Consider the following 25,521-nt stretch of genomic DNA (forward strand, 5'->3'; position numbering starts at 1 on the left):
GCGCGATAACAGTGCGGCGCGTCTCTCGACACTGACGGTATCGGAAATGTCGGAAATTCCGTAATTTAAAGCAGTCCGCTATTCGAGCTAATGACTATAAACTTACAGAAACTCAGGGTAAATTGGTGCCAAATTATTCCATCTGACGTGACTTCTCTGACTTGCACAAGTAGTATCACTCATTAAGTCATGGATTATCTACAAACGATGACTACAGATACATAAATGCCCTTGCTAATGGCGATGAAATAGCTCTCTTAGGACATATGCAATCATTAAAAACTGAGATTCGGTTGCTGTGCGAATACGTCTTCCCAGATAGTCTCCGGAAGAGTGCTGGTGATCTCTTTAATTGGAAATTTGTTATGGGGTATAGCCAGCTCAAAGGCGGTTCGGTTGGTGTAATCGGCCAAAGATTCAGTAGTTCCGCGGAAGTACATCGCTACTGGAACCGCCCGATTGCGAGCAATGGAGTCGCCAAAGTTAACAGTGACGTCGTGAGGGTATGGCCTCCACTCCAATCGAGAAATCGAGTCCATACGCGGCGTCCGAAACGGATGCAGCTGAGGTTCGGCACCGTTAGGGTCCGGAGGAGCGCCCTTCCACCCAGGGTACTCATATTTCAAGGGGGTAATTCCTGGGTAGAACTCGACGTCTATCACAAAATGATGCTCATGCGTTTCAAGATCCACCACCTCGTAACCGTCAGACGAGATCCCCACAAATACCCCCATATGTCCCGGTCTGGGGAAGGGAAGTTGTTGGTCAGGCTCACTTAAACGGTAAGACACAAGGCACCCAAAGGTGTGGAAACCACTTGGCGGTGAGACATGTCGAGAAAACTTGTACAGCGGCAGATACAAGTTTCTATTCGAGTAGCTTTCATCTTCCTCCCGCAGAACATCATCCTTAAGCCGCAAATCAATCATCATATTGTGGGTGTTGACGAAGTGGATCGCCGCAAGCTGTGCAAACTGTGTGGGGAGTCCCAGCGAACTGAGTAGCTTTTTCGACAGCTTCACGATGAACCGCTCTAGATCAGGGCGAGCGGTTTCTTCCGTTTCGCTGGTCACGGAGACGTCAACCCGGTGATGTGCCTTATTCCAACAAAGAGCATCAAATTCCTCATCATCAAGGTGGCGATTTCTCTCAGAAATATCCAAATATGCTTTAACAGGTCTTAGTGCTTGGGGGTTTTTGAACCAAGTATGCACATCTTCTCTGGTAATGGTAAGAAGCTTCTCGGCCCTGGACGCTTTTATAACCCGGGCCTTTCCAATGCGGCGTTCACGAGATGCCTCGCTGATAAGTTTATGCAAAGTAGTAAGACAACCGTGTTTATACTGGACGTTTCGCAAGTAGAGAAACCCACTACCGACTTCCTCAAAGCAGACCGTCCTTTCAGTTGACTTCCCCGGAAGAAATCTGGGGGATTCAAAAACGTCAACGAAGAACGTTAACTCATACCCTTGTGAGCATTGGGAGCGACCCACAGGCCGAGGTTCTGTAACATATTCACGACACTCGCCACAGTCGACCAGGGTGATGTGTGTTTTGTCAACTACACTACACAAGAACTTCTGAAAGGTGGCAGTAACTTGAGTCTGATCAGCATGAGCGAATAACGTGTGCAAATGCCGGTTCATCTTCACAACATTTCTCTGAGATTCCTCAATGTCAACATACTCAAAGTTCGTGGGCAAATTCTGGTTGATACGGTGAATTTCAACATCGTTAAGCCGGCACCACGCGTCCCCAATAGCGTCAATGTCAACCAGAGTTTTGATTGGCATGAGAAATTGGCCTTGGATACGAAATACCCACACCGAGCCATGTTGGGGGTGTTTAAATTGATAGTGGCATTTGCTGTACGAAGTGTAGAGGTATCCTGCCGCGAGTAATGTTGTTGGGCTTATCATCACCGGGTGGCTCTCAGAAGTGGCCGCTTTGGGAATGTACCATGCCAGCACGGGAATGACGTTTCCCTTGCTGTCTAAGAAATTGATGATACCCGAACCTTGAGCCTGAATAATATTGCCATTTCTGGTGAGACTGTACAGATATGGGGGATATGTACGCAAAGGCAGGATGTAGTTGTACGCTGGTGTATCAAGATCGACGTCCAACAAATTTTTGTTCAACACGTAGCAAATGGAAGTATGCTTGTCGAAATAGGCAAGCGGACCAAGTTGGAGGAGAATGGTTTCAGCTTGTTGAATCTTTTGGGATTTCACATCACTGCCGATATTTCGGTCACCGCCTCCGGAAGATGCCTCTACAGCTAGGGCTGGAGACGAGTAACGACTCGGTAAGTAGGGGTGTGATCCCGTCGGCGCACTCGAGGGTCTTGACTGGCGACGTTCACCATGGTTTCCCCCGGAGCCATGTTGACTAGACCCCATGTTGTGAAACATTATGATTGTAAACTAGTGACACCTCGAATATCCATGGTATATAACAGATTCATCACACAGAGCAGAACAGATCAACCGGAGGAAGTTGCAGAGCAAAGCATCAGCCAGTGTCATCGGCGCAAGCATACTAAGCAGTGAATTTCTAATCATAAGGAAAGTCATTGTTAGCTCCCATCCATCAAAAGTGCCCGTTTGTTGTGATAGTAGCGTTCTCCATGGATGGAATTCAATTTCAGATGCGATTGGTGGTAGGCAATCGTAAAAGATGGCGTCATTAAAGGTAAATACCGTGAGGCCAACATATGTGGTAGTAGCGGTGAAGGACTTGGTCTGGTTGTACCAAAGTCAATTACTCGATTGTGGACATTATGATTGTTGTGCGCGTTCACAGAAGCTAGTGTTTGGAGTAGTACATATCTATGACGTCATCGGCTGCAAATTTTCGAAATACTAGTTGCGACCACAGGAGATTGAACACAGCTCCAGTGGGTTCCTCCAATAGTACTTGATCCTCATTTTGCGTGTAAACATATACGTTGATGTCCACTGTGAGTCTGTTAATACAGAAAATCATAAGGGAAGATCACATCTTCGATGACATATGCTAGGCTCTACTAAGTCGCGTTGATTCGAATAGTCTCTCGTTCATTAATCAAACAATTCTATATATGTCACGTGATTATATTACTAAAGAGCCTGGGGGTGTCATTATTACACCTAGGCCCGTATAGACTCCACTTCGAGATGAAAAATGTGTCTATTTCGAAAACAAACTTTTCTATGATGGGCGACGACAAGTGATTTGGCTCATCGCCGCATGCAAACGACTCACAACGAAAACAACCCCGTCCGCTTCTTACCTAACGGATACACAACAATGGCAGCAGCGAATAAACCCACACTAATACCAATGGACACCTCAACCATAGTAGCACCAAACGCCAAAGACAGCGCTCGGTCCAGACTATTCGACGTATCGGTACCGTTCTTACGGTTAATCTGATCGGCAGTCTGGACCCCGGATATCAAATTGGCGTTCAGAGCAATACCCCCAGGCACTTGAACGAAAATCGCCGGTAACATCGCCGACACGGCCATCCCTTTCCCGAGCCGCGAGTATAAGTTACCCAAAATACCGATGAAGAACGCACCGATACACAGGGTAAACTCGGTGACGTTGGAAAAGTGTTTCCCGGCGAAGTAGTTGCCGACATAGCCCGTGCACAGAATCACCAACATCGCTGGAAGCTGGCGCCACCGTGCCTGATTGATAAGGCCCAAACACACCGTGAAAAGCGGCACAAAAAGGATACGGAACTCGTCGCGAATGTTGTGTCCGGGGTCGCAAGAATTGGCACTCACGGCTTTTTTATCGATCCACCCATAAAGTGCAGCACCCAACGTGATGCCAAACCCAAGGAACAAACTGTAGATGATGGCATAGAACATCCGCACTGACCCAGCAACAATGTTACGCAGCTGGAGCTCAAGCGAGCCACACAAAATGATGTAACCGGGTAAAATGAGGGCCAACAGGCCCTGAGCTATGGCACTGAAGCAGAAGATGTGGGAGCCGTCGTGGCGATGGATGGTACCGATCGCTCTCAGGATGAACAGCACCACAATCAGCGCCGTCACTTCAAACACCGACGAGTACAAATTCAGCATCAGCAGAACAAAGTATTGCATGTAGCCGACACAGAGACCAACGCCAAAGCAAATCGGTAAATCGACCCAGCCGGCACCAAAGGCGAACGGAGCCACAGCTAACAGCCCTAACCCATAAAGGAACACCGAAACCCATGCGGGAAACTTGTTCTTCAGCTTCAATAAGTCTTCAAGCTTCTGCAGCGCTTCTTCGACAGAGATCAAATCATGAATCACCTGTTTATAAATTATGTGGGTGTCACTAAGCTTCAGCAAATTGACCCCCTGAGCGCACTTGACTAAATGCACTTCCGAAGTTCTGGTAGCAGCGTCACCAAACGAAATGATCATGGTGCCGGGGATATACACGAACTGGCCGTCGATTTCAAGTACTCGCAGCGTCATCACCATGTACTCTTCAAGCCGGTGAGTCGGGGCACCGAAGAGCATAAGCGCACGGCACATTCTCATGATGAACCGTTGGCGGTTCAAGATATCAGCAATGTGGACGGTGATACGTAACCGTTGTTGACGACGCTTGCTTTGACGCAACTTGTCTCTGATCTTAACGTTTTTGATCTTCTTCTTGGGAGCTTTAGGCCGAGCATTAGCGAACAGTGGCATGTGGGAATCGGTACCACCGCCACCACCGAATTTCTCGCCCTCGGGGTCTTCATCCGACGAGAATGCTTCTGGTTCGGGGGCTTTATCCTTCTTCCGCAAGAATTTATTGGCAAACTTAGACGCTTGCTGACCCGCAGTCATCCTCGTCTTCAACGGCGCGTGCTTCAAGTCCATCGACGGGTGGCGAGAATACAAGTGGTCCTCGAAACCCGAAAGGTCCTCGTCCAGCGTCACTGCCAGCAGCGCCAACGTCGCACTCAGCTTCAGCTCTTGCGGTGACTGGTAGAGCTTCAACAACAGCGAAAGCACACCCGTCTGCACTTTCTTTGGTGGGGGCACGTAATCGTCGTCGGGGTGGTCGACTAAAATATCGTCGTAGCCGCCAACCTCACGTTCTTTGGCTAAACCAGTGTTCTCGGTGTAAAATGAATCAGGGACCAGCATCTCCGGCCCTAAGTGAGGTGGCAGACCCAGCAGCAGCAGCGACAGCGGATGGGGGTCATGGGGATCATTACTCGCTAAAGAATCGTCAAAGTGGACCGCGGCATCGGGGGCGTGCTCGATGATTAACCTCTTGGCATGTTCGTCGATATCCAGAGGGTGGAGCCGCTTCATCTCGATGCTGGTGGAAGTATCGCCAACACTGGCTTCTTCGTCTAGAGGAGGGTCGTCAGAGTTGCGTTTGGTGGCACCGGGAGTCATGCCGCCTCCGGAAAGACCGCCACTACCCAAATTAAAGATCTTCCCCATGAACAGTTCCCCTTGACTCGGCGAGTTTGTCGGTGCCACCAGGCTATCATCGCTATCTTGGGTGGGAGCAAACCCTGGGGTATAGTCCTCGTGTTTGAGGGCGAGCCGTCTAAGTATACCTTTAAGCTTCAGCCCTTCGTGATCCTTAGACATTTGCAGTCTAGTCAGCGACATCACCAGTCCCCGACGCCCCAGAGCCAGGTCGTGCGCCAGCGCCGCGTCGCCCAGTGCCGCTGCTGCTGCTCCTGATCCTGTTGGTGGCCGCAACGGGATATCCGCCACGTCCAGACTTAAAGATGGGCGCCGCCACTGTCTCAGCTGCTTCAGCTGCTTCAGCTGTCGCAGTTGTACGTGGTGGAGTCCCCCTTCAGGGTGGAATGGAGTAGTTCCTTCGTCGCTATCGGCGTCAGACGAATCACGGTCAAAGTTGATATGGGTGGGTTGCGCCGTCCGCTGGTGGTGCTGGTGGGCGGCGTGGGCGCTGGCGTCACTATCGTTGCCGTCATCATCTTCTTCATCATCGTCTCCGTCCAGTGGAAACGCGCTGTGGGTCGCCATCCAGTCGATGCTGGGGATCTCCATCAGCACCATCCCTTGTTCGGGCAAGGTGAACTCCAGGTCGCTCGAGTTATTCAGCGACACCTGGCTAGTAATACGCTGTCCCGGGGCCAGGTAGGAGTCGGGGAAGTGGGTCTTTTTCCCCTTGAGCCGGTTTTTGGCGCCCTTGATGCGGTTCTTCTTGGGCTTGGCCGCCGCCTTCATCTGGGGGAAGTGGAGCGTCAGGCGGAACCCGCCGCCGTCGTCAGAACTGGAGTCGCTCATCCCTGGCCAGTATACGCTCGGTTGGTGGCTATGGAGGGAGGGTTTGGTGTAGGATGGTGGTGGACTCGGTGATTAAGATGTGTGCAGTAGGACATTTCTGGTCGCCAAGCTCAGTGGTGACACGATGACGTCATCGCCGGCTACCCGCCACGCGTAAACTACCACAAAAACGGAGCCCTCGATCCTATGAATAGTAGTGAAAATGAGATGAGTACCTCTGGTTTCACGGCGTCAACTAGGCTAATTGGTGGGTGGTAGTGACTACGGGATACCCCCGAAACCCGCGGGTGGGGTACATCATGCCACCAAAGCCACCACTCGATGCGCCCCATAGACAGCAAGGGCAAGGGGGCAGGGTGCTTCACGTCGCGTGTGAGGTAATGGCGTCGGCAAGAATGCTGACTAAGAGAGCTACGTCAAATGCCCCGTCTAATTATAGTCATCGCATGCCGATCGGCAGCGGAACGCTTCCTCCTTCGAAGTACGTAATGCCACTGCTCGAGGGGGAACCAGTGGTACTTGCTATCAACAGCAGAGTCAATGCTTGTGATATTTAATCGAGTGAGTCTTAAAGATAAGCCGGTTATTGTTAGCATGGGTAGTGTAATTCCACAAAAACCGCAAAATTCTAGCAAAGATGAGTTACGAACGAATAGTGCAAACCCCAAAATCGAACATTTCATTACGTCATTCCCTGAATACTATTTAACTCCGTTGGGATTATTCACCCTGCGGTCCTCTGTGATCCCCCCATGCACCAGGCACCAGGTACACCCCCTACCAAATTCAGTATTTCACAATACACCGGTGAGGACCTCGGCGGGTTTCACAGTAGAAGACAATGTGTTGAGGCGGGAACACCACCGACCCAACGCAGGAGTCTTCAAGTTTCGTCGCCGCCAACTGGGTGGCGTCGATCTTAAATGTCTCTTCTTTCCACGTCCAGTCTTGCAACAGCCGCTCAATCAAGCGGTCAAGCTTTCGGCGGAGCTTGGTCAAGCGATCATCTGACTCACGCTCGAGGATCTCCCGAAACTTGGTGAAAGTTCTCTTGCGATTGGCCTGCGCTTTCTCGTACGCCTCCAGCTTGAGAAACTCCAACGTGAGTGCCACCGTCTCGTGCTGTATATTCCGATGAACCTCTTCAGTGAGGCGATCGTCTTCAGCTGCCCATGCGTTGTTGCACTCGACAATCTTCTTTTGGAGGTTTTTTGCCATTTGGAAGTCAAACACCGCAAGCTTGACGACAAAAGCGTTGATGCTATCGATAATCGTCTTGTAAATGGCGAACTTTTCCGCCAGGTGTGCCTGGGCAAGTTTGTAGAACTCCTTGAGGAAATCAACCAACTTATGGCGGTCGGTGACGGTGGCCAACAGGGCGATCACTTCCGTAAGTTTCGATGATGAACCGGTGAATTTGACCGTACCCATGTTCCCGTAACATATTTTGAGCTGAGGCGAGAGCTTGACCATGATGTGGTCTGATTCTACGACGACGCCTACAAGGAAGCCACCAGCCTATATATTTGAGTGTGAACAATGCCCTCTACCCCTCCCTGCAAGTCTAAGAAATTCGATCTGCGACACGAAAATGTCAAAGATGTACCAAATGATGACCATTTAGGCCCCAAAAGTGGTTGATTTCGCGTCATTCTTCTGTTAATGGATGCAATTGAGGTACTATGATTGAGAGTGGTATTGAATTGAGGATAGTAATGGTCGGCCTCACTGACCGTCTCTACGCGTCCCCTTTGTCGTCAATGCCACCGATATGCATTATGGCACGTCAACAGAGAGTGCCATCGTTTCGTGAACTGCTGATTTCGGGCTATCATATAGGTACTCTCGCGGAGGGATGGTGTTCTTTCGTGGTCATTACAAATGATGAGAAAGTGAGAGGCTGCTGGGTGGTAGTATCTTATGGGGTACTTGTCCATCTTTTATTCAACCATTCCAGGCTCGAACAATTATTTTTCTAGTCCTAAGAATGATGAACTAGTGGTAACCCAGACAACCAGGTAGCCGGCTATAAGGCTCGGCTTTTCATACCATCAATGCCGTATCACGTAATCTGTCAAGTCCAACGGTCAGGATCATCAGATCGACCAACTATGCCGACATTAACGCCAGACTTGACTCAAAAGCGAAGTGCTGTTTGTGTAACGATTTAGTATGTGTCTATCTTCCACGAGACGTCACGCGATGTATTTTTCATTAGAATTGGCGTAACATTGACGAGGGGTATGCTTCGTCATTGTTCTCTCGTCAACTTGACGACGGCTTATATCCAGGACATTTGCCCGTTTATAAAATCAAGAGAATGTGCCATTGAAAGTTAATATTGGCAAAAGTACACGTTGAATAGTCTATTGTACTGCCATTCATATTGTCATCGACAATGCCTACATCAGAGTAATAATCCTGTTTATAAGCTTCCTATACACTCTCAATTCCATACTCCCTCAGAGTCTTTTCTGTTCTAAGTCAGTTCTTCCCATTGGACACCGCACCACTCGTCGATGTAGCCGACGTGATGGTCGTCGAAGTGAGGCATAAAGTCCTCGACATCAGTAGCCACGATAATCGTACCCCACAGCATCCCGTTCAAGATGTCGGTGACTTGCTTCAGCGCCACGTCTTCCAAGTCCATGATCGCCTTGGGCATGAGCTGTAACTCAAATTGGCGAGTGCTCAGGGGGTTGTAGCCAGGGTTAGGGATCAAAGTCTCACCCGACGCCAGAATGAATTTCTTAGCCACGTCATCCTTACCGTTGTAGAGGAGCGGGTGACCGCCCAAATCGTACCGCAAAACTTGTCCCGGGTTATGGTTGACGGTATTGGTAAAGTTTTCAAAGTACTTGTCGTCAAGCATGTTCAGAATCTTCAGCGTTTGCGGGTCGAGCACGGGGCCGTTCGACGACGTCAGGTCGCGACGACCGCCCTTTTTCGATGACAGTTCCTCTGGTTCGTCCATTTCTTCGATTAAGTGACGGTACTTTTCGAGTTCAGGCTCATCCTGGATCCGTTTAAGCTTTTCCGGTTCCGTGTACACCAAGAAGCCAGGGTACCCCGAAAACAGGGCGTCAGCGACGTTGTTGACCGCTGCCGCTTCCCCTGCTTGTTCATCGGGCCTTTCCACTGCCTCGGTAGCCGTTTCTTGCTTGACATCCTTGGCAAAAGGGTTAGCCTTAGCCGCGAACGGGTTCAGCGACGCCAGGGCATTACCCCCGAAAGGGTTGGCAAACGGCTTCGGCTCAAGCTTCAACTTGGCATCCATTTGCTTGTCCAACTGCTGCTTCAACTGTTGCTTGATTTGTACCACTCTGGCGGGGTCTTTCAGCACCCCTCTGATCGCCTTCACCGACCCCTTCTGACGCGAGCATTGCGCCAGGTTTTTGCAGGCGAACACGTAGATCACCCGGTCGTAGTCCTTGCCGTCCAAGGGAGCAAATGCCTGGAGCAAAAGCGCCATCTTTTGCTTGCAGTTGTCGCAGTGGAGGCTGCGGTCGGCGGGCTTCAGCTCCGGGTGGAGCCAGATGGGCTCGCCGCCGATAAACGTGTCTTCGACGGTGACAGGGTCATCGTCGGCTTTGATCTCAGCCAAGGGAACATCGACAAAGCCAAGGGTCACTTGCCCCCCGCCTACGAAGTCCTCTTCGTCCAGCGAATACTCATCGTGAGATGACATGTCGTGCGCCGCACCGCGATGCCCCCTGGTGGGGTTTTAGTTGGCCAACGATGATGCTGATATTCGAATTGAACAAAGAGACAATTGTTGAAGTTATGCTTTCGTGACCATCTATTTACGATCAAAAGTATCTAGGTTTCATTTGATTCGATTACTGCCGCCATTACGCTACGATTTACTGATGCTCGCTGTTCAGAGTGAAATACCAATACAAATCGAATACCAGTCACTGGAGAGATCGATGACGTGGCCCGACCGTGAATTAGTCTCGATCCCAATCGAGCAAGATCTTCTGATTTCTGATTGTTCTGGCGCTACAAGTCTACAAGTCGGATTCCAATTAGTACAGCGCTTACATTGGATACATCAGATAAACAAAATCAGGGTATAAAAGTGGTCGCTACGACCAGAGTCGAACCAGGCGTTCAGTTAAGCGAGGTGTCGACCGAACAGACAATCGCTCTCGCCACGGTGTTGGAAACCTTTTGCACGGCGTCACCGTCAGCGTGGCAAGACCCCACAATGTGGCCAGAGCCACCAGCAACGTAGACATCCCAGTGCTGATCGTCGTACGACTTGTAAGCGTCAATAACGAATTGGGTGTTTTCGGGCAAGGTGAAGGTGAAGAACGAGAGAGGGTTGTCGTCCTTACCCTTCAATTGCACTTGGTGACCGTTGCCAAGACTCAAGCTAGTCGGGTTGTCGTTGATGTCGTAGGCGAAGTACACGGCATCAACATCATCACTGGCATCGTCACCGAACAAGCCCGGGAGCGTCAAAGCCAAACCAGGGATCAATCCACCGACCTTCTTGGCAATCTTCTTGCCAGTCGAAGCCGGGGCCGAACCAGTAGGGGTCTTCTTACCCCCAAACTTAGGAATGGCAAACTTGGGCAATCTGAGAGCATCACGCTTCCACTTGGGACGGCTTTCATTTTCGATTTCTTCCAACAACGACCGTTGCGCGTTGCCAGTGGTCGAAGTGGCGTAGATCACGGGCTGGTGGGTGGTGCCTTCAGCAGTGGCAGCACCAGCAAGCAAGGCGGTGACGAGGAGGGTGTTCAAAGGAAGGATCGAGGCAGTGGAAACCATTGTTGTTCTGTAGAGATTGATGAGGGATACTGGAGGAATCTACACCTCTATTTATACCCGAAATCTTTGGCTTAAGCGGAGTATCGATCGTGGTCTCGCCCTATGAGAAATGTTTGGTGACGTCGATTTTGAACCATCTCGAGGAATGAAAAACAGTCCAATACGACCTGCAAACAAATGGGACATTGAAGATAGCTTAACCCACGTTCTTCGTGTTCTGGATGGATTTCCCACTAGTGTACCTATTATGTTCAGTTTTGGTTACTTTTGTTGCCTCTCAATTTGTGCCCCCGATCGAAATCAGACACTATCTCTTTGTGGATGTCGATCGCCGTGGTGCGGCTTACGGCACGGGTGCAAAAAGCACTAGCATAGATCCCGCGAGGAGCGACGCGCTCAAATGTTCACGTGTAGTGAACAACCTTAAAATGCACCTGCATTCGCGATGTAGGTACCCACCGCGTCTGATGCGCTTGTGATGCGCAAGAAACAAGTAACGATCGTAGATAGCCGTGCTTGGCGGTACTCTATTATAAAAAAACTGTGCCTCCCATGGTATTATGTGAGTAGGCACTCGCGTTTTGGACAATTCAACCATGGAGATCTACACATCATGACTAGTGCCTGTAAATTCTATAGTCTCGTATTCCAACTATTTATAAATATGGGCAGTGTTTTCGTCAAGGCACTATGCAACAAATACGAGAGGGGCATCACTGAAACATGTCACAAACCCAATTACATACCGTGTCGATGATGTCACTTGTCGGTATGGAATAGTTGCCCCTCATTTCCGAAAATCACGACGAATCACTCATACCCAATGAATAACTCCTCAGGGGCGTATCCCGGTTTCAATATGAACATAAATCCCTGAGGCAAAACGAGCACCGAGTCGATGCTGGTGCCCGCAAAACAATCGGACTCGAGCATATCCAACTTCTCCTGGTAGTCGTTGCTGAAGGACCCTAAATAATCATCGAGTTCGAGAAACGCTTCATCAACTTGACGCTGGTCCTCCGCATTGAGTGTCACTGTATTGCTGAACACCCGCTTGAGATACTGCACTCGATCAAGCTTCAATGCTAACTCTTTTGCAATCATCTCGGATAATAATATCAGTTGACCGCCAATAGTGAGATCGAGGGTGAGCTGTTGCCGATATCGAGTAAATAAGTCACGGAGTTTTCGTGAAAATTTGACATCCATTTTGTTCACCAAACTCTTCACAAGATCACTGCTTTGGGAAAATTGTGGGTACCGTTCATAAATTTGAATAACGGTGCTCAAAGATACTAATGCAACTTGTCTCACAGCAGCATTTTCCTGGGCCCGTAAGCCGTCAAATCTGTTGAAAAACTTAACCACACGTTGACGGTCCTTCTCTGTTGGAAGCAGAGGAAGTGACCTAGCTAGAGACGCTTGCATTGCTGGAGAATCAGATACAGCGGTGCCAATGGAGAATACCTTATGGCAACTTCCAACGATGAGTCTGGACATGGAGATATGGTATACCAGCTGGCAGCCTCCATTTTTATATGCCGAAGACTATTCACTTCTGATGATGTTATCCTTTCCCAAAACCCCTAAATTTCATCGATTAGTCTAAAGCTTAAACAATGATGCTGGTGATCATGCGAAGTTTAAAGAGACAGAAGACGACTAATGTGAAGAGTGATCTCGAATCAAGACTGAAACTATAATTCTAACTTCGTGATTGGTGCTGATGGCCAATGAAGTATCGTCAAATATGAGCATAGACTCAACTGTGACATAATGCTGTTGTGGCAATGAAATGCAAACACGTTCCTCAAAATTCTTGATATATATATTTGTACAGCTATTTACAAGTACCGTTTATGCTCGATCTTTTCGTATACCTCGACCACATCGCCTTCTTTGAAGTCGTCCCAGTTCTTAAACGACAACCCACACTCGTTCCCCTTTTTCGCCTCCTCGATATCGTCCTTGACGTGCTTCAACGACGACAAGTGGCCTTCGTAAATGACGTCACCATTACGCACCACTCTCACATCCAGTGTCCGTTTGATGGCACCCTTATTCACTTTACAACCAGCAACCTTCACCGTCTTCTTATTCTTACCTCCAAGTTCGAACACCCCCTTGATTGAGGCTTGAGCCAGCACCTTGATTTCGATGGTGGGAGCCAAGTGCAGTTGCAATTCTTCGGTGACTTCTTCAATCAACCGGTAAATGATATTGTGCTCCGAGATCTTGACGCCGTCCTGTTCAGCCCGCAAGGCAATGGGTTTCGGAGTAGCGATGTTAAAGGTGAAGATAGTGGCGCCCAAAGTCTTCGCAAGCTCGATATCCAGATCGGTGGGAGCCCCGGCTTCGCAACGAACCACCTTAGCAGTGATCTCTTCGTCGTTACCGAGACCGTCGACTGATTCCCTGATGGCTTCCGCCAGCCCAAACACATCCGCCTTGACGATGTAGTGGCACGTCTTAACCGTCAGGGCTGTTTCCTGTTCAAGCTCCAGAGTGTCGAGCCCCGCCATCTTCATCTGGTTGATCTTTTCCTGCTTTTTCAATTGGTCAAGTTCCAGTTGACGTTTAGAGTTAATCTCTTCAATTTCCCGTAACGCTTGGATCTCTTTGTGACGAGTTTCCCGGTAAGCAATCACTTTCTTCGCTGTCAGTTCGTTTTTGGCCTGGATGATGGCTTCACCACTTTCTGGTACTTCTTTCCACCCCCACATTTGTATAGGAGTAGACGGTCCAGCAGCTTTAACGGGCTTACCGTGTTCATCCTTCATCCCTCTCACTTTACAGTAAGTTTTACCAGCAACCATGACATCACCGTTCTTTACCGTACCCCGACGAACTAACACCGTGGCCACAGCGCCGAACCCCTTTTGGATCTCCAGCTCAATCACCCACCCTTCAGCAGGCACTCCCAGCGGTTCCGCTTGTAAGTCGCTCATCTCAGCAAGCGTCACCACTGCCTCTTCGAGCTTATCCATGTTGAGCCCGGTCTTACCACTCACTTGTACACACTGAGTGTCACCACCGTAGTCTTCGACGTCAATTCCATGGTGAGCTAAATCACCAAACACTTTTTGGATCTTGAGCCCCGGCTTATCACACTTGTTTACAGCGACGATAATGGGAACCCCCAGCTTCTTAGCGTGCTTGATGGCCTCTACCGTTTGCGGCATTACCAGATCATCACCGGCCACCACCAAGATGACAATATCGGTACAAATAGCCCCACGTTCACGCATCTTCAAGAAGGCAGCGTGCCCGGGAGTATCGAGGAACGTAATCTTCTTCTTCGATTGAGGGGTAATCACCAGAAACGCCCCGATGTGTTGAGTGATACCACCAAACTCTTGGTCAATAACCAGAGTTTTCCGTAAAAAGTCCAAAATTGTCGTCTTACCATGGTCAACATGACCCATAATCGTCACCACTGGCGGTCTCGGCTTTAAAAGCTTTTCATTGACGGGGGCCGGGAATAAATCGTCACTCAGCTTATCTGAGAAAATCACCTCGAAATTGTATTCGTCAGCCACCAACGACGCGTTCTCCTTATCGAGAATAAAATTGTGATGCATCTTCTCAAATCCAAGCCCTTCAAGTTTGGCAAACACGTCGTTTAACGGCACTTGCATCACGTTGGCGAGGTTGGAAACTGAGATAAACAGCGGCAATTTAAGCTTCACTGGTTCCACAGTCAGTTTATTCGATTTTGAAGACTTTTGCTGCTTATTGGCAGACTGTTTGGGGGTGGTAGGCGCCACTTTCGCCTTCATCTTTTCCTTCATCGCCGCGTACTTTTCCGCCCGTTCCCGCTCCACTTCAGCTGCCAGCTTAGGCTTAGCTTCATTTGTCGGTTGGTTGGGCTTTTTATGCTGGTTATTATGGTTATTTTGCCCCCGGTTCTTGGGCTTTCCATTTCCAGCGCCGCCATTAGGCTTGGGACCGGGCTTCTTGTTGAACATATCGGCAAACCGATTAGCGGGCTTTTTCCCCGCATCCTGACCACTCACAGGAGCCACTTTAGGGAGGTCCTTGAGGATGGAGTACGCCCGGAGGCCCCTGACGATACTCGGCCCTGGTCGCATCATGGGGAATGAAATAACGTGCGGCTCGCGATAAGGACCGAGCGTGATCATCGCGGCTAATCGGTAAATAGCGAAAATTAAAAGACCAGGAATATAAAAAAGGAGCCCTCTTTTATGTAGTTGTATAAAAAACATGTGGAATACTTATTTCCTACATTTAAGTGATATTCGCGTGATATTAGTAGCTACGGTCTCGATTGTATGAAGCTAGTCTCGATGTCTCACTAGTATAGTTGATGTCTCACTCAACATATTGGGCGTACTCGGGAGCCTCCTTGATCTTGTTGTTCAAGAACTTCTCAAGTTTAGTGGCATTCTTATAATAGGTAGTATTCTCACCATTATAGGCACGACAGTTGTTGAAAATAAGGCGAGCGTCGTACAAAAACTGTTCAAACAGTTCGTACTTGTCGTTTTCCAACTTCAGCTCCATGGTGCTGAGGTCCATGGGCTCCTTGATGACGTCATAGTAGTCAGTGACTTCTTCCTTATTCACTGGCAGAGCGAATGGCCACGCCGACGGGTGGTTGTTCATCTCAGCAAACAACTGCACCATGAAGTTATAATGCGGCCCTCGTTTCGGCTTTTGCGCCAATCGGTCCATCTCCTCCAGCCACCCGGCCTCGAGAAGCCCCGGGATATCTTCGGGTTTAATCGATGCTCCTTTGTTGGTCTTGAACACCAGGAGCCCCGGGCGAACGACATGACTTTTCAGCCGCATCTTGATCTTCTTCTCGATGGCAGCCCGCTGCAACAAGAGCACCTTCAGCGAGTCGAGGTAGCGCATGGTCGAGGGGAGCATTTCGCACTGCATCAACGTACCACCTTCGTAGTCCTTGATGTACCCCATCCACACCAGCTTTTCGAGGGTGATTTCCTTGGTGAAGCCTTGCTTCTTGAAGTAGCCGATGGCGTAGTTATCGGCATAGGTCAAAAAGTACTTGATGGGACTGGTGGCCCGCACATAATCCTTCAAATGGTTCATGAGATGTGCCCCATAACCCCGCACCTGTTCGGTGGAGGAGATGGCACAAAACACGATTTCGGCAAACCCACGGTTGTTGAACGGTCGGTAGGTGATGCCACCAACGACAGTACACGGTTTTCTCACCACCGCCATACTCAAATGCAGTCGGTCGTAGACTAAACGAGTAATGCACTCTCGCGGCATTTCCGGTAACTGCTTCTTAAAGATGTTTTTGAGGCCAGTAAGCACGATTAAGTTATCGCGAGTGTTATCGTTGTTGACCACGCGAAACTCGATTTTTCCTTCCTTCTCTTCAATCACCAGTGGTCGCTCTTTGAACGTGTAAGTATCACCACCAACGTCGAAAGTGGTAGTACGTTTTTTATCCTCTTCATCGTCATCATCGTCTTCATCCTCCTTATCCTTCTCGTCATCGTCGTTATCTTCATTATCTTCATCGTCGTCGTCTTCGTCCTTCACCTTGACGTCAGCTGACTTCAGTTTCAGATCGCCGTTTTCGTCATTGTCGTCGTCGTCATCGTCGTCACCATCGTTGTCGACAGCGGGCAGCAGCAGTTCGGGTTTGGCCGGTGACAGCTCCGCTTCTGCCTCCATTTCCTTTTTAATGCGAGCCTCTTCATCAAGCCGAGCTTTCTTGTTCAATGGCACGTCGTCGTCGTCTTCATCGTCTTCAGATAACAGCCGTTTCCGGTCGGTCATATTAAGTTATTATGTGATGGGGGTGGAAGGTGAAAAAGGCACAAACACTAGTGGGTAGTGGGAAATCCAAGGTTGGAGTGGGTTTTAGGAAATTGCAACACAAGGCACAGACCTGAGGGTAACAGCACAGCGGCAAGGGAAAAGCACAGCGACGGCTAAGTCGTAGGTGTAGAGCGCGATTTCAGTCAAGGGCTGAGAGCGAGAGAAAAAACATCCGTGCCGCAGCTCCCCCATTTTCACCCCACCTCTATTTGCTTTGGTAAGCGCTTACATCAGCGCTCACGTCAGGCGATGAATGAGCGGGGCGCTCACTTTAGGTGGTCATCAACTCCGGTCGCCACCCTTTTAAACCACCACGTGGGACACTTATCGATGTGAAACAAACACCATAATACACCGGTGTCACCACCATCTATAACCCAATCCTCCTACCTGTCTATCATATGATAAAACCTCGCTTAACGCCTCCAAATTGGGCCAAGGCGTTTTTGGTGGCGAGGGGAAAACGGGGCTTCCCCACCGTGCGGCGTTCGCGCTCATAGCTAGAAAAAAACCTCCGTACTTGAACCCATCGGCGGCGACTCCTTCACACCAGGCAAATGGCGAAAGTAACCTACAAAGACCTCATCCCCGTGGGCACCACTCTCATTGTTGGTGCGGTGTGTTTCGGGCTTGGTGTCATCTACGGCAATTGGCCGTACTCGGTGGAGACGCTCTACCGGTACAACACCGACGCGTTCGACCTGACCCTTCGCCACTACCAGATGTGGGCCAACACCCCTCCCTTCGTCCACTACGTGTTTCACGCGGTGATGGGCTTGGGTCTCATCGGGTGTTTCATCAAGTTGTACAAGCCCGACCCCGAGTCCCAGTACTTTGAGTACGGGACGTTGGCGTTGGTGATGTTGTCGATCGTCGTGTACCTCACCAACTTGAGAACGGGGATCAACTCGTGTATCTCCGGTAACTGGGGTGAAGTCGACCAAAACACAGGTCTCAACGTCATGGCCGCGTCTCAGGTGATGGTGGCGGTGATCCTTTTGGGGGTGTTGGTGTTGCAAGGGGGGTTGTACTATGCTGAGCTTGAGGACCGTGACCTTAAAAGAAAGTTCTATGCCGAACAAGAGAAGGAAGCGCAACAACAAGCCGAAGTGAACGAATTGGCGGCGGAAGACGTCGCTAATGAAGCGAAGGATAAGAAGAAGCTGAAGCTGAAACTGAAGCTGAAACTGCCTGCAGGCGAGGCGAAGCTGACGGGCACCGCCAAGAAGTCGGCCAAGAAGAGAGCCTAAACACTATATAGATAGTAATATAAATGATCAATAAGATAATTTTCAGTAGTGATGTTCAGTTAGTATGTTTAGTACGCGCAGCGCTACCATGCGCGCTCGGTCCACCAATGAAGAGACGAAAAAACCACTATTACCTTCACCATGTCTACTGAAAAGGTCTGGGGTGACTACCCTCTGTACTACAAACAGCCCTTGAGAGTATGTTCCACTGCAAATGTCCTTTCTTTCATTTGATACTAACCTGCTAGTGGGCCAGATACCACGCTCACACCAAGCCCCACTTCTTCTTTTCGGTGTTGCTTGGGTTGTCGGCGCCCGTGTTGCTTTTGGCCACCCCCTTGAGAAGAAAGTACTGGTATGCTGACGGCGAGCCCATTCCCTACGCCTACCCCCTCCCCAACCGTCCCAGAGACCAATCGTTGGCGGGCTACGATGATGCATAGATAATAGACAGCATGTGACGAAATAATGTGTAGACGATGGCGTTGAATCGACATGGTTTCGACAAACAGAGCAAATGACGCTTTAATGTGACATTTGATCTATCAGCTGATATATCAGCTGATGTGTGATTCACTAGTGAATTATCGAAGGAAGGTAGTGGCATTGATGGCTCTACTATTAAGCTCTGCGAAGTGACACCATGTCATCATTGGCAATTACTACAAAGCCATGATTCAGTCACTCAATTTCGACCAAAATTCTACGCTAGGCTAGCATTTCTCACACTTGTTTTAAAACACTTTCTCACGATTAAACACCTTCAACAGGCGCGAGTCGACTCTTCGCGCGAAAGTTTTTCACAACCATGTTGAAGCGGATCGTGGGTATGGGCTGGGCACGCCCGGCACGCTTCCACACGTCGGCGGTGGCTCGGGCCAGTTTGTTTGGCGAGGTCACCGAGGGGGCGACGCCCGAGCCGGTGGCGACGCCGTCGCTGCTGCTGGCTGGAGGTGAAGGCGCCGACGCCAGTGAGGGCGCCCCCGCGGTTAAGGACGACGCCGATTTACAGGCTTACAAACACGAACAGGCACTCGCCGCCCAGGTGGAGGCGCTGAAGTTTATCACGCCGTTGAAGCGGGCGTTGTTCAACGCCAACGTCGCCGCCAACGGGTTCTTTAAAAACCACCAAGTGGTGCAACACGAGGGCGCTACCTATAAAGTGCTGTTGACTGAGGAAGAGATCGACGTGCTTGAGCCGCTGGTGTACGTGCTGCTGTACCGGCTTAAATCGCTGATGAAGAAGGCGACCCAAGTGAACCGGTTTGTGCGCGGGATGGGGGTGAAGCAGGCGATCAACCAGTTGCACTTTAACCCCAAGAAGATGCTGACCGAGGTGGAACAGTTGTTGAAGCGTGGGTTGGAGCAGCTGGAGCAGATCGGGTTGGCGCCGGAGCTGATGTACATCCACGCGTTGTGGGTGGGGAGCGACGGGCAATGGCGCAAGCGGCTCGACGCCAAAGGCCGCGGGCGCACCGGGGTGATTAGTCACCCGTACGTCCACGTCAAGGCGGTGCTTAAGAGCGAGCAGACCAAGCTCCGCCGCCAGTGGGAGCGCCAGCAAGCCCAGCAGCAGGCGAAGCCGCGGATGTTCTTGGACAACCAGCCGCTCAACTTGAAGGTCCGCGGGTACTACAAGTGGTAAAACGAGTGGTGTGTGTATATAGACTAAATTAACCCCTAAGCGATAAACGTCATTATTTTGCGGTTGCGGTGTCGCCCGCCACAATGTAAGGCGGCCTCACGACCCACTTTCGGCATCGCGGTGCCGCCAACGGTGATTGCCTGCGAATGTGCCCCGGGAATAACCCCCTTAAATGGCAGCGCACCTTTCCTTACGCACACCACCCCCTACGGCAACTAATAGCTTAAGGGTCACACTCTCTATTCGGTTAACCGTTGTCCTAGCCTCCGTAGATTACGTTCTGTTAACTATAATAATTCTGTCGCTAGCTGCTGCCGGCGGTTTCTTTGTTTAACGCCCCGTGGCAACCTCCCGGGAGGGTGGTATCAGGCAGCCGCCAGGAGCCCTCGTGACCATGGGGTTGCGTATGCCATCAGGCTAACTGCAGGCGCGAGCATATATAGGGAGGCCACCGCCGGACTCGGGAGGGGGGAAAACACCACCACTCGACACTCCCCTTGCAAGCTTTTTCTCCCTCGCACACCTCAATAACCATTTAATCGTTTTCGAGGGCATCGTTTGGGGATGGGTCTCCGCTACAACCAGTTCTTTGACGACGCCAAGTACGACGGGGACGGCGAGAGGGTGATCACGTGCAAGCAGTGCCTCACCCACTTGTGCCACCTGAAGCTCGTGATTCTGGACGGGTTTCTGGGGCAGACGGGCAAGGCATTCCTCGTGCTGGACTTGATCAACTACGAGTTCTACCTCCACTTGCACGAGTCCCACATGCGCACGGGGGTGTACCAGATCCACAAAGTGCGCTGCCACACCTGCGAGCTGCCCCTTGGCTGGTACTATAAGAAGGCGTATATCCCCGAAGAAGAGTACAAGGAGGGCAAGTTTGTCATTGAAAACGCCTACATTAATTTTCTTAAGGACCCCAGCTCCACCAAGGAGTTGGTCGACCGCGCCATGGTCAACCGCACCTCGCGCAAGGTGCTGTTCAACTTAGGCCACCAGCGACCGCGCCTCGCCAGTGCCAGTTCGAGCGACGCCCTGCCGCGCTGCCCTTACTGGCGCCGCGACCTGGCCACCCTCGGCCACGGCTACCACGGCGTCAACAGCTACGCCAACATGGTGCGCCGGGGGATGCTCAAAAAGGGCGACGCTTCGATGCTGGACGACGAAGTGCTTGTCGACGGGTGACTATTGGGCTAGTAAAACATAACTAATGAACGGGCGATGATGTTTACGTCTATAAATATTCCATCTAGTGTTTTTTATGCCGTTTGCGCTGTTTGCGGCCGCCGTTGTTAGTGTCGGCGGCGGCGGCGCGCTTGGTGCCGGCGCCGGCAGTGGCCGCGGCGCCGGGAGTGTCGGCAGTGGCTGCCGGCTTGGGAGTAAGCTTAGTGTACACGAGCACGTAGGCGCCGACGTCGGTCAACGCCACCGCGTCGGGGATCTTATTCAAGAACTCGTCGTCGTACGTGCACCAGCTGCCGTCGGGCTGGCGGGTGTGGCACACGTAGTGGCCGGAAGAGAGCAGGCGCCCTTCGTGGACAATCACCAGCACGAGGCGGTATTTAGTGGGCGCGTGCGGCTCCACCGTGTACTGGGTGAGGTCGAGGTACTCCGGGTACTTCATCAGCTGCTTCACCTTCAGCAGCGAGTTGCCGTCGAACTTGAACCGCTTCAAGTGGACGACCAACGTCTCGGGCGCCCGCTTGATGTGGCTCACTTTGTTGGCCTGGGTGCGTTGGTGGCAGTGGTCGCACATGTATCCCAGCTGAGCGTCTTTGCGGTCGGGCTTGATGAGCTCGTTACTGAAGTATTCCTTGATCAGTCTGTCGACGGTATACTTAGCCGTCTTCTTCCGGTTGAAGCCAAGCAGCAAGTCGTACATCTCCTGCTCGGTCTCCAGCACGTTGTTACACTGCAAACAGGTGATCTTCTGGGTTAACAGCCCGCCAAAGATGTCGTAGATGATCAGCGTATTGAGCTTAGCTCCCTTAGGCGTCAGGTCTTCCTGGAGCCTCAGCATAAGCAGCATGAGATACTCGTGCGAGTCCTCTTGCTGCCACTGGCTCATCATACAGTTGATGTCGTCCAAGCGCGCAATCATCTTTTTGGGGTTGATGTACTTGTGTCTTCTCTGAGCGTCGAGCCCCCATAACCGGCGGCTGAGCTCGGCTAGCGTATGCAGCACCAGTTTCGGCTTTAGGAACCCGTCGATACTATCGGTGCAAATATCGTTGAGATAGTGCTGGAGGGCAGGGATGTGGATTAACGTCTGGATGGCGGTGTTCATGTAGCACGTCACCCCGTGGTTGATGAGCCCCACGGGGTGTTTATCCAGCATCTCGCGCCAGTTCTTGTAGATCCGGGTGCTGTAGCTGCCCTGGTCGTCGTCCCACTCGCCGATGTTGTAGTACTGGCCGAGGTCGGCCGTCACCGGTGCCGGCTTGCTGTCGGCATCAGCTTCCGGCAGTGTCGGCGGCGTCTGGTGTTTTTCTTGCGCTTCGGCCGCCGCCTGTTCTTCGCGCAAATCGCGCTGGAGCTGGGCGATGTCGCCGTCGGGGTCTTCCAGCGTCAGCGGCAGCGCCAGTGGCAGCGCCAGCGGCAGGGGCAGGGGCAGCGTCGCCGCTTCTTCTTCGTTGAAGTCGGCATCCTCCGACAGCGCCTCTTCGCCTATTTCTTCACCGACTTCTTCACCTAAGTCTTCACCTAAGTCTTCGCCAAGGTCTTCGCCTAAGTCTTCGCCAAGGTCTTCTTCTTCGGCGCGCGCGCCGACATCGCCGATGGCGCCATCGCTGGCATCGGACTCATCGCCGCTGGCGGCGTCGCCCTCGCCACTAGAATCGGCGCCGTCACCACTAGTCACGTCGCCGTCGCTGGTAGCGGGCGTCGGCAGCGCCGCCTCGTCCGCCAGCTCGTAGTGCGAGTCGCCCAGGGGGTCTTCGTCGTCGTCGACTTCGTCGAGCAGCGGCGTCGGGATCCGCTCGAGGGTAGGCTTTTTCGGCGGCAGCTGGGCGCCAAAGCGTCGTCCCGTGTACGCCTTGACGGCCTCGGCCATCAGTTTAGGCCGCTTCATCGCCGGGGTGGCGGGGGTGGTGGTGTTAGTTGTAGTCGAGGGCGCGGCGGCGCCGGCGCCCGCGGCGGTCGCACCGCCGGCACCCAGCGACAACACCACACAGGCGGCGCTCGCCGGCGTTTGCTGCTCGCTCTCGCGGCGCTTCGCAGGCACAAACGAGAGCGGGTGGCTCAAAAACCGGTTGACAACGGGGTTGGACATGCCCCGAAAAAGATCACCACAAAATACGCTCGACCGGGGGGAAACAGTGTATGCACGGCCGGAGAGTGTGGAGAGGGGGGAGGGGAGATGCGGAAAAAAAAGTTTTCTGCGATGGATCAACGGTTGTGTGCCCTGGCTAGTTTTTTTTTTTTAGGATGCCACCACACGCACTACCTTACTCAGAATGTATCATGACGCGTGTATATATATATTTGGTAGGTTGTGGAGTGCATATAGAGCTAGTGTAATCAGACACCAGCTTACCTTCCGTATTCCTTACACCTTTTACAGCTCTGTTTTTAATTACCAAACTAGATGCACTATTTGGGACCAGCCCAATAATAGTTAGGTTCCTTTCGGGTTTACCCGAAGAGTGATTGTTGGACCAGTAAAGTCATCAACTCTTGGGCTTCACGCTTAGCGATGGCTCGGTTGGCCAGCTTAATCGCGGGACCAAAGAGCTTATTCTCATTAATCTGGACATTCTGATCCTTCACCGCTCGTGCCATTGCTCTAGCCATTGCCAGCTGGTTCTCCAACGGACGTTTGCGCAACAGCCGCTTCAGCACTTCACGGCGAAGCAGCACTTCTCTCGGTGACTGCTCGTCCTCCATATCGTCAAACGCCAGGTTCAGGTCCATCAGCACCGCGTCATCGCCATCGCTCATGTGGTAACTTTTGCGCTCCAAATCGCTCTCGTCGTCGGCAATGTCGTCGCCCATGATAACGTCGCGCCCGTCATCATCGCTATCATCAACCCCCTGGTGAATCCAAGGACACCCACGGTCTTCTCTGACAATGCGCTTGTTGGCAAGCAGCTGGAACTGTTGCAGAAACTTGCGCATGTACTGTTTGTTGCGGACATCTCTCACCAGGATATCGGCAGCAGCGATGTTGCGGGTGAGCTCGCCAATGCGGTTTAAATGGTCATCCTTAACTTCAAGTGCAGTACCTTCAGTGGTGTCAGCAAGCAGCGTCGTTAAGTGGGTCAAATTGTTATCTTCTGACGCCAAAAGAGTGGGGATAACGATATCGTCGGCGGAGGAGTGGAAGATCTCGATGGCAAGCGAGTAGTAGCGGTCCGCATGAGTACCGAAATCCTTACGCTTATTCGCGGGTAAATCCTTCTGAGAAAGCTTCAGCTGTTCTTCCTTCTTCGGCTTGTGCCCTTCAGGGTAGGTACGGAAAGCACCGATTTCCACTTTATTTTGCTTTGAACTCTGGTGGGGGTCAACCACAATTGCTAAATAAGGGTCCTGGAACCCTTGTTGCAATGCCTGGGTGTTCACATCGATCCCTGAGAGCCAGCACCCGTAGCCTGGGTGAGTATGGTACCAGCCAACAATGTGCTCACTGCGCCCGCCTACTTCCTTCAGCAACTCAGAGAACTGGACCATATACTCGTAACCTTCCGCCTGAGCGTTTACACGCGTCTCCGTGCCCTCCACTGGCAATTGGTAGACATCCATCACCACAATGCCATGGGGGATAATTTTACCCGTAAGCATCCCCATCACCTCCAAATTGCCTCCACTCTTGGCGTGGATCGCCATTTTGGCCACGGCAAGCCCACTGATGTACACTTTTTGGAAATAGTCCGGGTCCAGCCGCCACGGGCGGTTGGCTACTCTGGGAGACATTTGCGGCATCCGCCAGAAGTCGGGCTTGTCGGTGCCACTGGCTTGAGCACGAGGTCGGTCGTGCTCGTCTAAAGCATACACTTCAGTGTTGACCGCGTTGTTGTGGGCAAACACGTCGCATAGGTCTCGACACAGCATTGTTGGAAGTGGCGTTGGTAACGATCGTGGTCTATTGCAGCACTGATGTTTCGCACTCTCAATGACTATCATTCTGGGAGATAGTCGCTCCCGTTTGGGAAGGCATTTCATTTCACAGGCACATCTTGCGCCCCGCAAACAGGCTTACAGTCTCACTATAAATGTCTCCCAAAGTAATTTTCTAGCCTCATCGCTCTAGCCCTAGCATCCGACATTATGCTGACGCAGTGCAACCCGATACCATTAAGGACAAAAGCCCCAAGCGAGGTGGGTGCCGGCAGCATCCAGCTTAATGGCTTTTTAGCGATAAAATACGCCAAGACTCGGTAATCACTCCCAACTGGTGTTGTTGGTGGGGTCACCGTCCATTGCTATAGTGTAATCTCACAGGCTTGGCCGGAGCTACTGTCTGTCCTCATGCAATGACTACCGGGATTAGCAATTCACGGCTACCAAAAATTGCCTCGAAAAATGCTCAACTTCCTCTTAAAAAAATCGTAAATTTCGCAGTAGCAACAGCCACCAATACAAACCTCTATAGGCCAGTAATCTTCCCCTGATACTCTTTACAATGATAGATATGAGTGCTATCTTAGCTATCCATGGCAATAGCCGCCACGCTTGACGCAGCGAACGTCCTCGGCCAGTGGTTGTCTCCACCAAGTAAATGTTTGCTGGCGCCTTAGCCCGCGCGTGTCTTCGCGGGGAATGAAATGCC

General features: G+C 51.3%; 13 protein-coding genes across 13 annotated transcripts; 3 read left to right on the forward strand and 10 right to left on the reverse strand. All coding sequences in view use genetic code 12, as the record gives it.

Annotated features, from left to right (window-relative positions):
* Positions 1-275: 275 nt before the first annotated feature.
* Positions 276-2,414, reverse strand: DIURU_005336 (uncharacterized protein; the record flags this gene model as incomplete). The annotated part of the gene is made up of 1 exon (XM_034158307.1): positions 276-2,414. One exon carries the CDS (start codon positions 2,412-2,414, stop codon positions 276-278), a length of 2,139 nt encoding a protein of 712 aa, XP_034009960.1.
* Positions 2,415-3,242: 828 nt separating this feature from the next.
* Positions 3,243-6,257, reverse strand: DIURU_005337 (pheromone-regulated protein; the record flags this gene model as incomplete). The annotated part of the gene is made up of 1 exon (XM_034158308.1): positions 3,243-6,257. The coding sequence occupies one exon, from the start codon at positions 6,255-6,257 to the stop codon at positions 3,243-3,245; it is 3,015 nt and encodes a 1,004-aa protein (XP_034009961.1).
* Positions 6,258-7,043: 786 nt separating this feature from the next.
* On the reverse strand, positions 7,044-7,730 carry DIURU_005338 (uncharacterized protein; the record flags this gene model as incomplete). The annotated part of the gene is made up of 1 exon (XM_034158309.1): positions 7,044-7,730. The coding sequence occupies one exon, from the start codon at positions 7,728-7,730 to the stop codon at positions 7,044-7,046; it is 687 nt and encodes a 228-aa protein (XP_034009962.1).
* A 1,006-nt stretch (positions 7,731-8,736) lies between these two features.
* DIURU_005339 (uncharacterized protein) lies at positions 8,737-9,945 on the reverse strand (the record flags this gene model as incomplete). Its single annotated transcript, XM_034158310.1, has 1 exon — positions 8,737-9,945. The coding sequence occupies one exon, from the start codon at positions 9,943-9,945 to the stop codon at positions 8,737-8,739; it is 1,209 nt and encodes a 402-aa protein (XP_034009963.1).
* Positions 9,946-10,370: 425 nt separating this feature from the next.
* DIURU_005340 (uncharacterized protein) lies at positions 10,371-11,036 on the reverse strand (the record flags this gene model as incomplete). The annotated part of the gene is made up of 1 exon (XM_034158312.1): positions 10,371-11,036. One exon carries the CDS (start codon positions 11,034-11,036, stop codon positions 10,371-10,373), a length of 666 nt encoding a protein of 221 aa, XP_034009964.1.
* An 810-nt stretch (positions 11,037-11,846) lies between these two features.
* DIURU_005341 (uncharacterized protein) lies at positions 11,847-12,464 on the reverse strand (the record flags this gene model as incomplete). The annotated part of the gene is made up of 1 exon (XM_034158313.1): positions 11,847-12,464. One exon carries the CDS (start codon positions 12,462-12,464, stop codon positions 11,847-11,849), a length of 618 nt encoding a protein of 205 aa, XP_034009965.1.
* A 416-nt stretch (positions 12,465-12,880) lies between these two features.
* On the reverse strand, positions 12,881-15,130 carry IFM1 (translation initiation factor 2; the record flags this gene model as incomplete). Its single annotated transcript, XM_034158314.1, has 1 exon — positions 12,881-15,130. One exon carries the CDS (start codon positions 15,128-15,130, stop codon positions 12,881-12,883), a length of 2,250 nt encoding a protein of 749 aa, XP_034009966.1.
* Positions 15,131-15,368: 238 nt separating this feature from the next.
* GCN5 (histone acetyltransferase) lies at positions 15,369-16,814 on the reverse strand (the record flags this gene model as incomplete). The annotated part of the gene is made up of 1 exon (XM_034158315.1): positions 15,369-16,814. The coding sequence occupies one exon, from the start codon at positions 16,812-16,814 to the stop codon at positions 15,369-15,371; it is 1,446 nt and encodes a 481-aa protein (XP_034009967.1).
* Positions 16,815-17,413: 599 nt separating this feature from the next.
* On the forward strand, positions 17,414-18,106 carry CSH3 (Csh3p; the record flags this gene model as incomplete). The annotated part of the gene is made up of 1 exon (XM_034158316.1): positions 17,414-18,106. One exon carries the CDS (start codon positions 17,414-17,416, stop codon positions 18,104-18,106), a length of 693 nt encoding a protein of 230 aa, XP_034009968.1.
* An 808-nt stretch (positions 18,107-18,914) lies between these two features.
* On the forward strand, positions 18,915-19,751 carry DIURU_005345 (mitochondrial 54S ribosomal protein uL22m; the record flags this gene model as incomplete). The annotated part of the gene is made up of 1 exon (XM_034158317.1): positions 18,915-19,751. The coding sequence occupies one exon, from the start codon at positions 18,915-18,917 to the stop codon at positions 19,749-19,751; it is 837 nt and encodes a 278-aa protein (XP_034009969.1).
* Positions 19,752-20,315: 564 nt separating this feature from the next.
* On the forward strand, positions 20,316-20,939 carry MOH1 (Moh1p; the record flags this gene model as incomplete). The annotated part of the gene is made up of 1 exon (XM_034158318.1): positions 20,316-20,939. One exon carries the CDS (start codon positions 20,316-20,318, stop codon positions 20,937-20,939), a length of 624 nt encoding a protein of 207 aa, XP_034009970.1.
* A 64-nt stretch (positions 20,940-21,003) lies between these two features.
* On the reverse strand, positions 21,004-22,824 carry DOT4 (ubiquitin-specific protease; the record flags this gene model as incomplete). Its single annotated transcript, XM_034158319.1, has 1 exon — positions 21,004-22,824. The coding sequence occupies one exon, from the start codon at positions 22,822-22,824 to the stop codon at positions 21,004-21,006; it is 1,821 nt and encodes a 606-aa protein (XP_034009971.1).
* Positions 22,825-23,387: 563 nt separating this feature from the next.
* Positions 23,388-24,803, reverse strand: JAB1 (COP9 signalosome catalytic subunit; the record flags this gene model as incomplete). Its single annotated transcript, XM_034158320.1, has 1 exon — positions 23,388-24,803. The coding sequence occupies one exon, from the start codon at positions 24,801-24,803 to the stop codon at positions 23,388-23,390; it is 1,416 nt and encodes a 471-aa protein (XP_034009972.1).
* Positions 24,804-25,521: the final 718 nt, after the last annotated feature.

The sequence above is a fragment of the Diutina rugosa genome (genome assembly GCF_008704595.1).
Source record: "Diutina rugosa strain CBS 613 chromosome Unknown scaffold11_size279379, whole genome shotgun sequence".
In the NCBI taxonomy this organism is placed as follows: domain Eukaryota; kingdom Fungi; phylum Ascomycota; class Pichiomycetes; order Serinales; family Debaryomycetaceae; genus Diutina; species Diutina rugosa.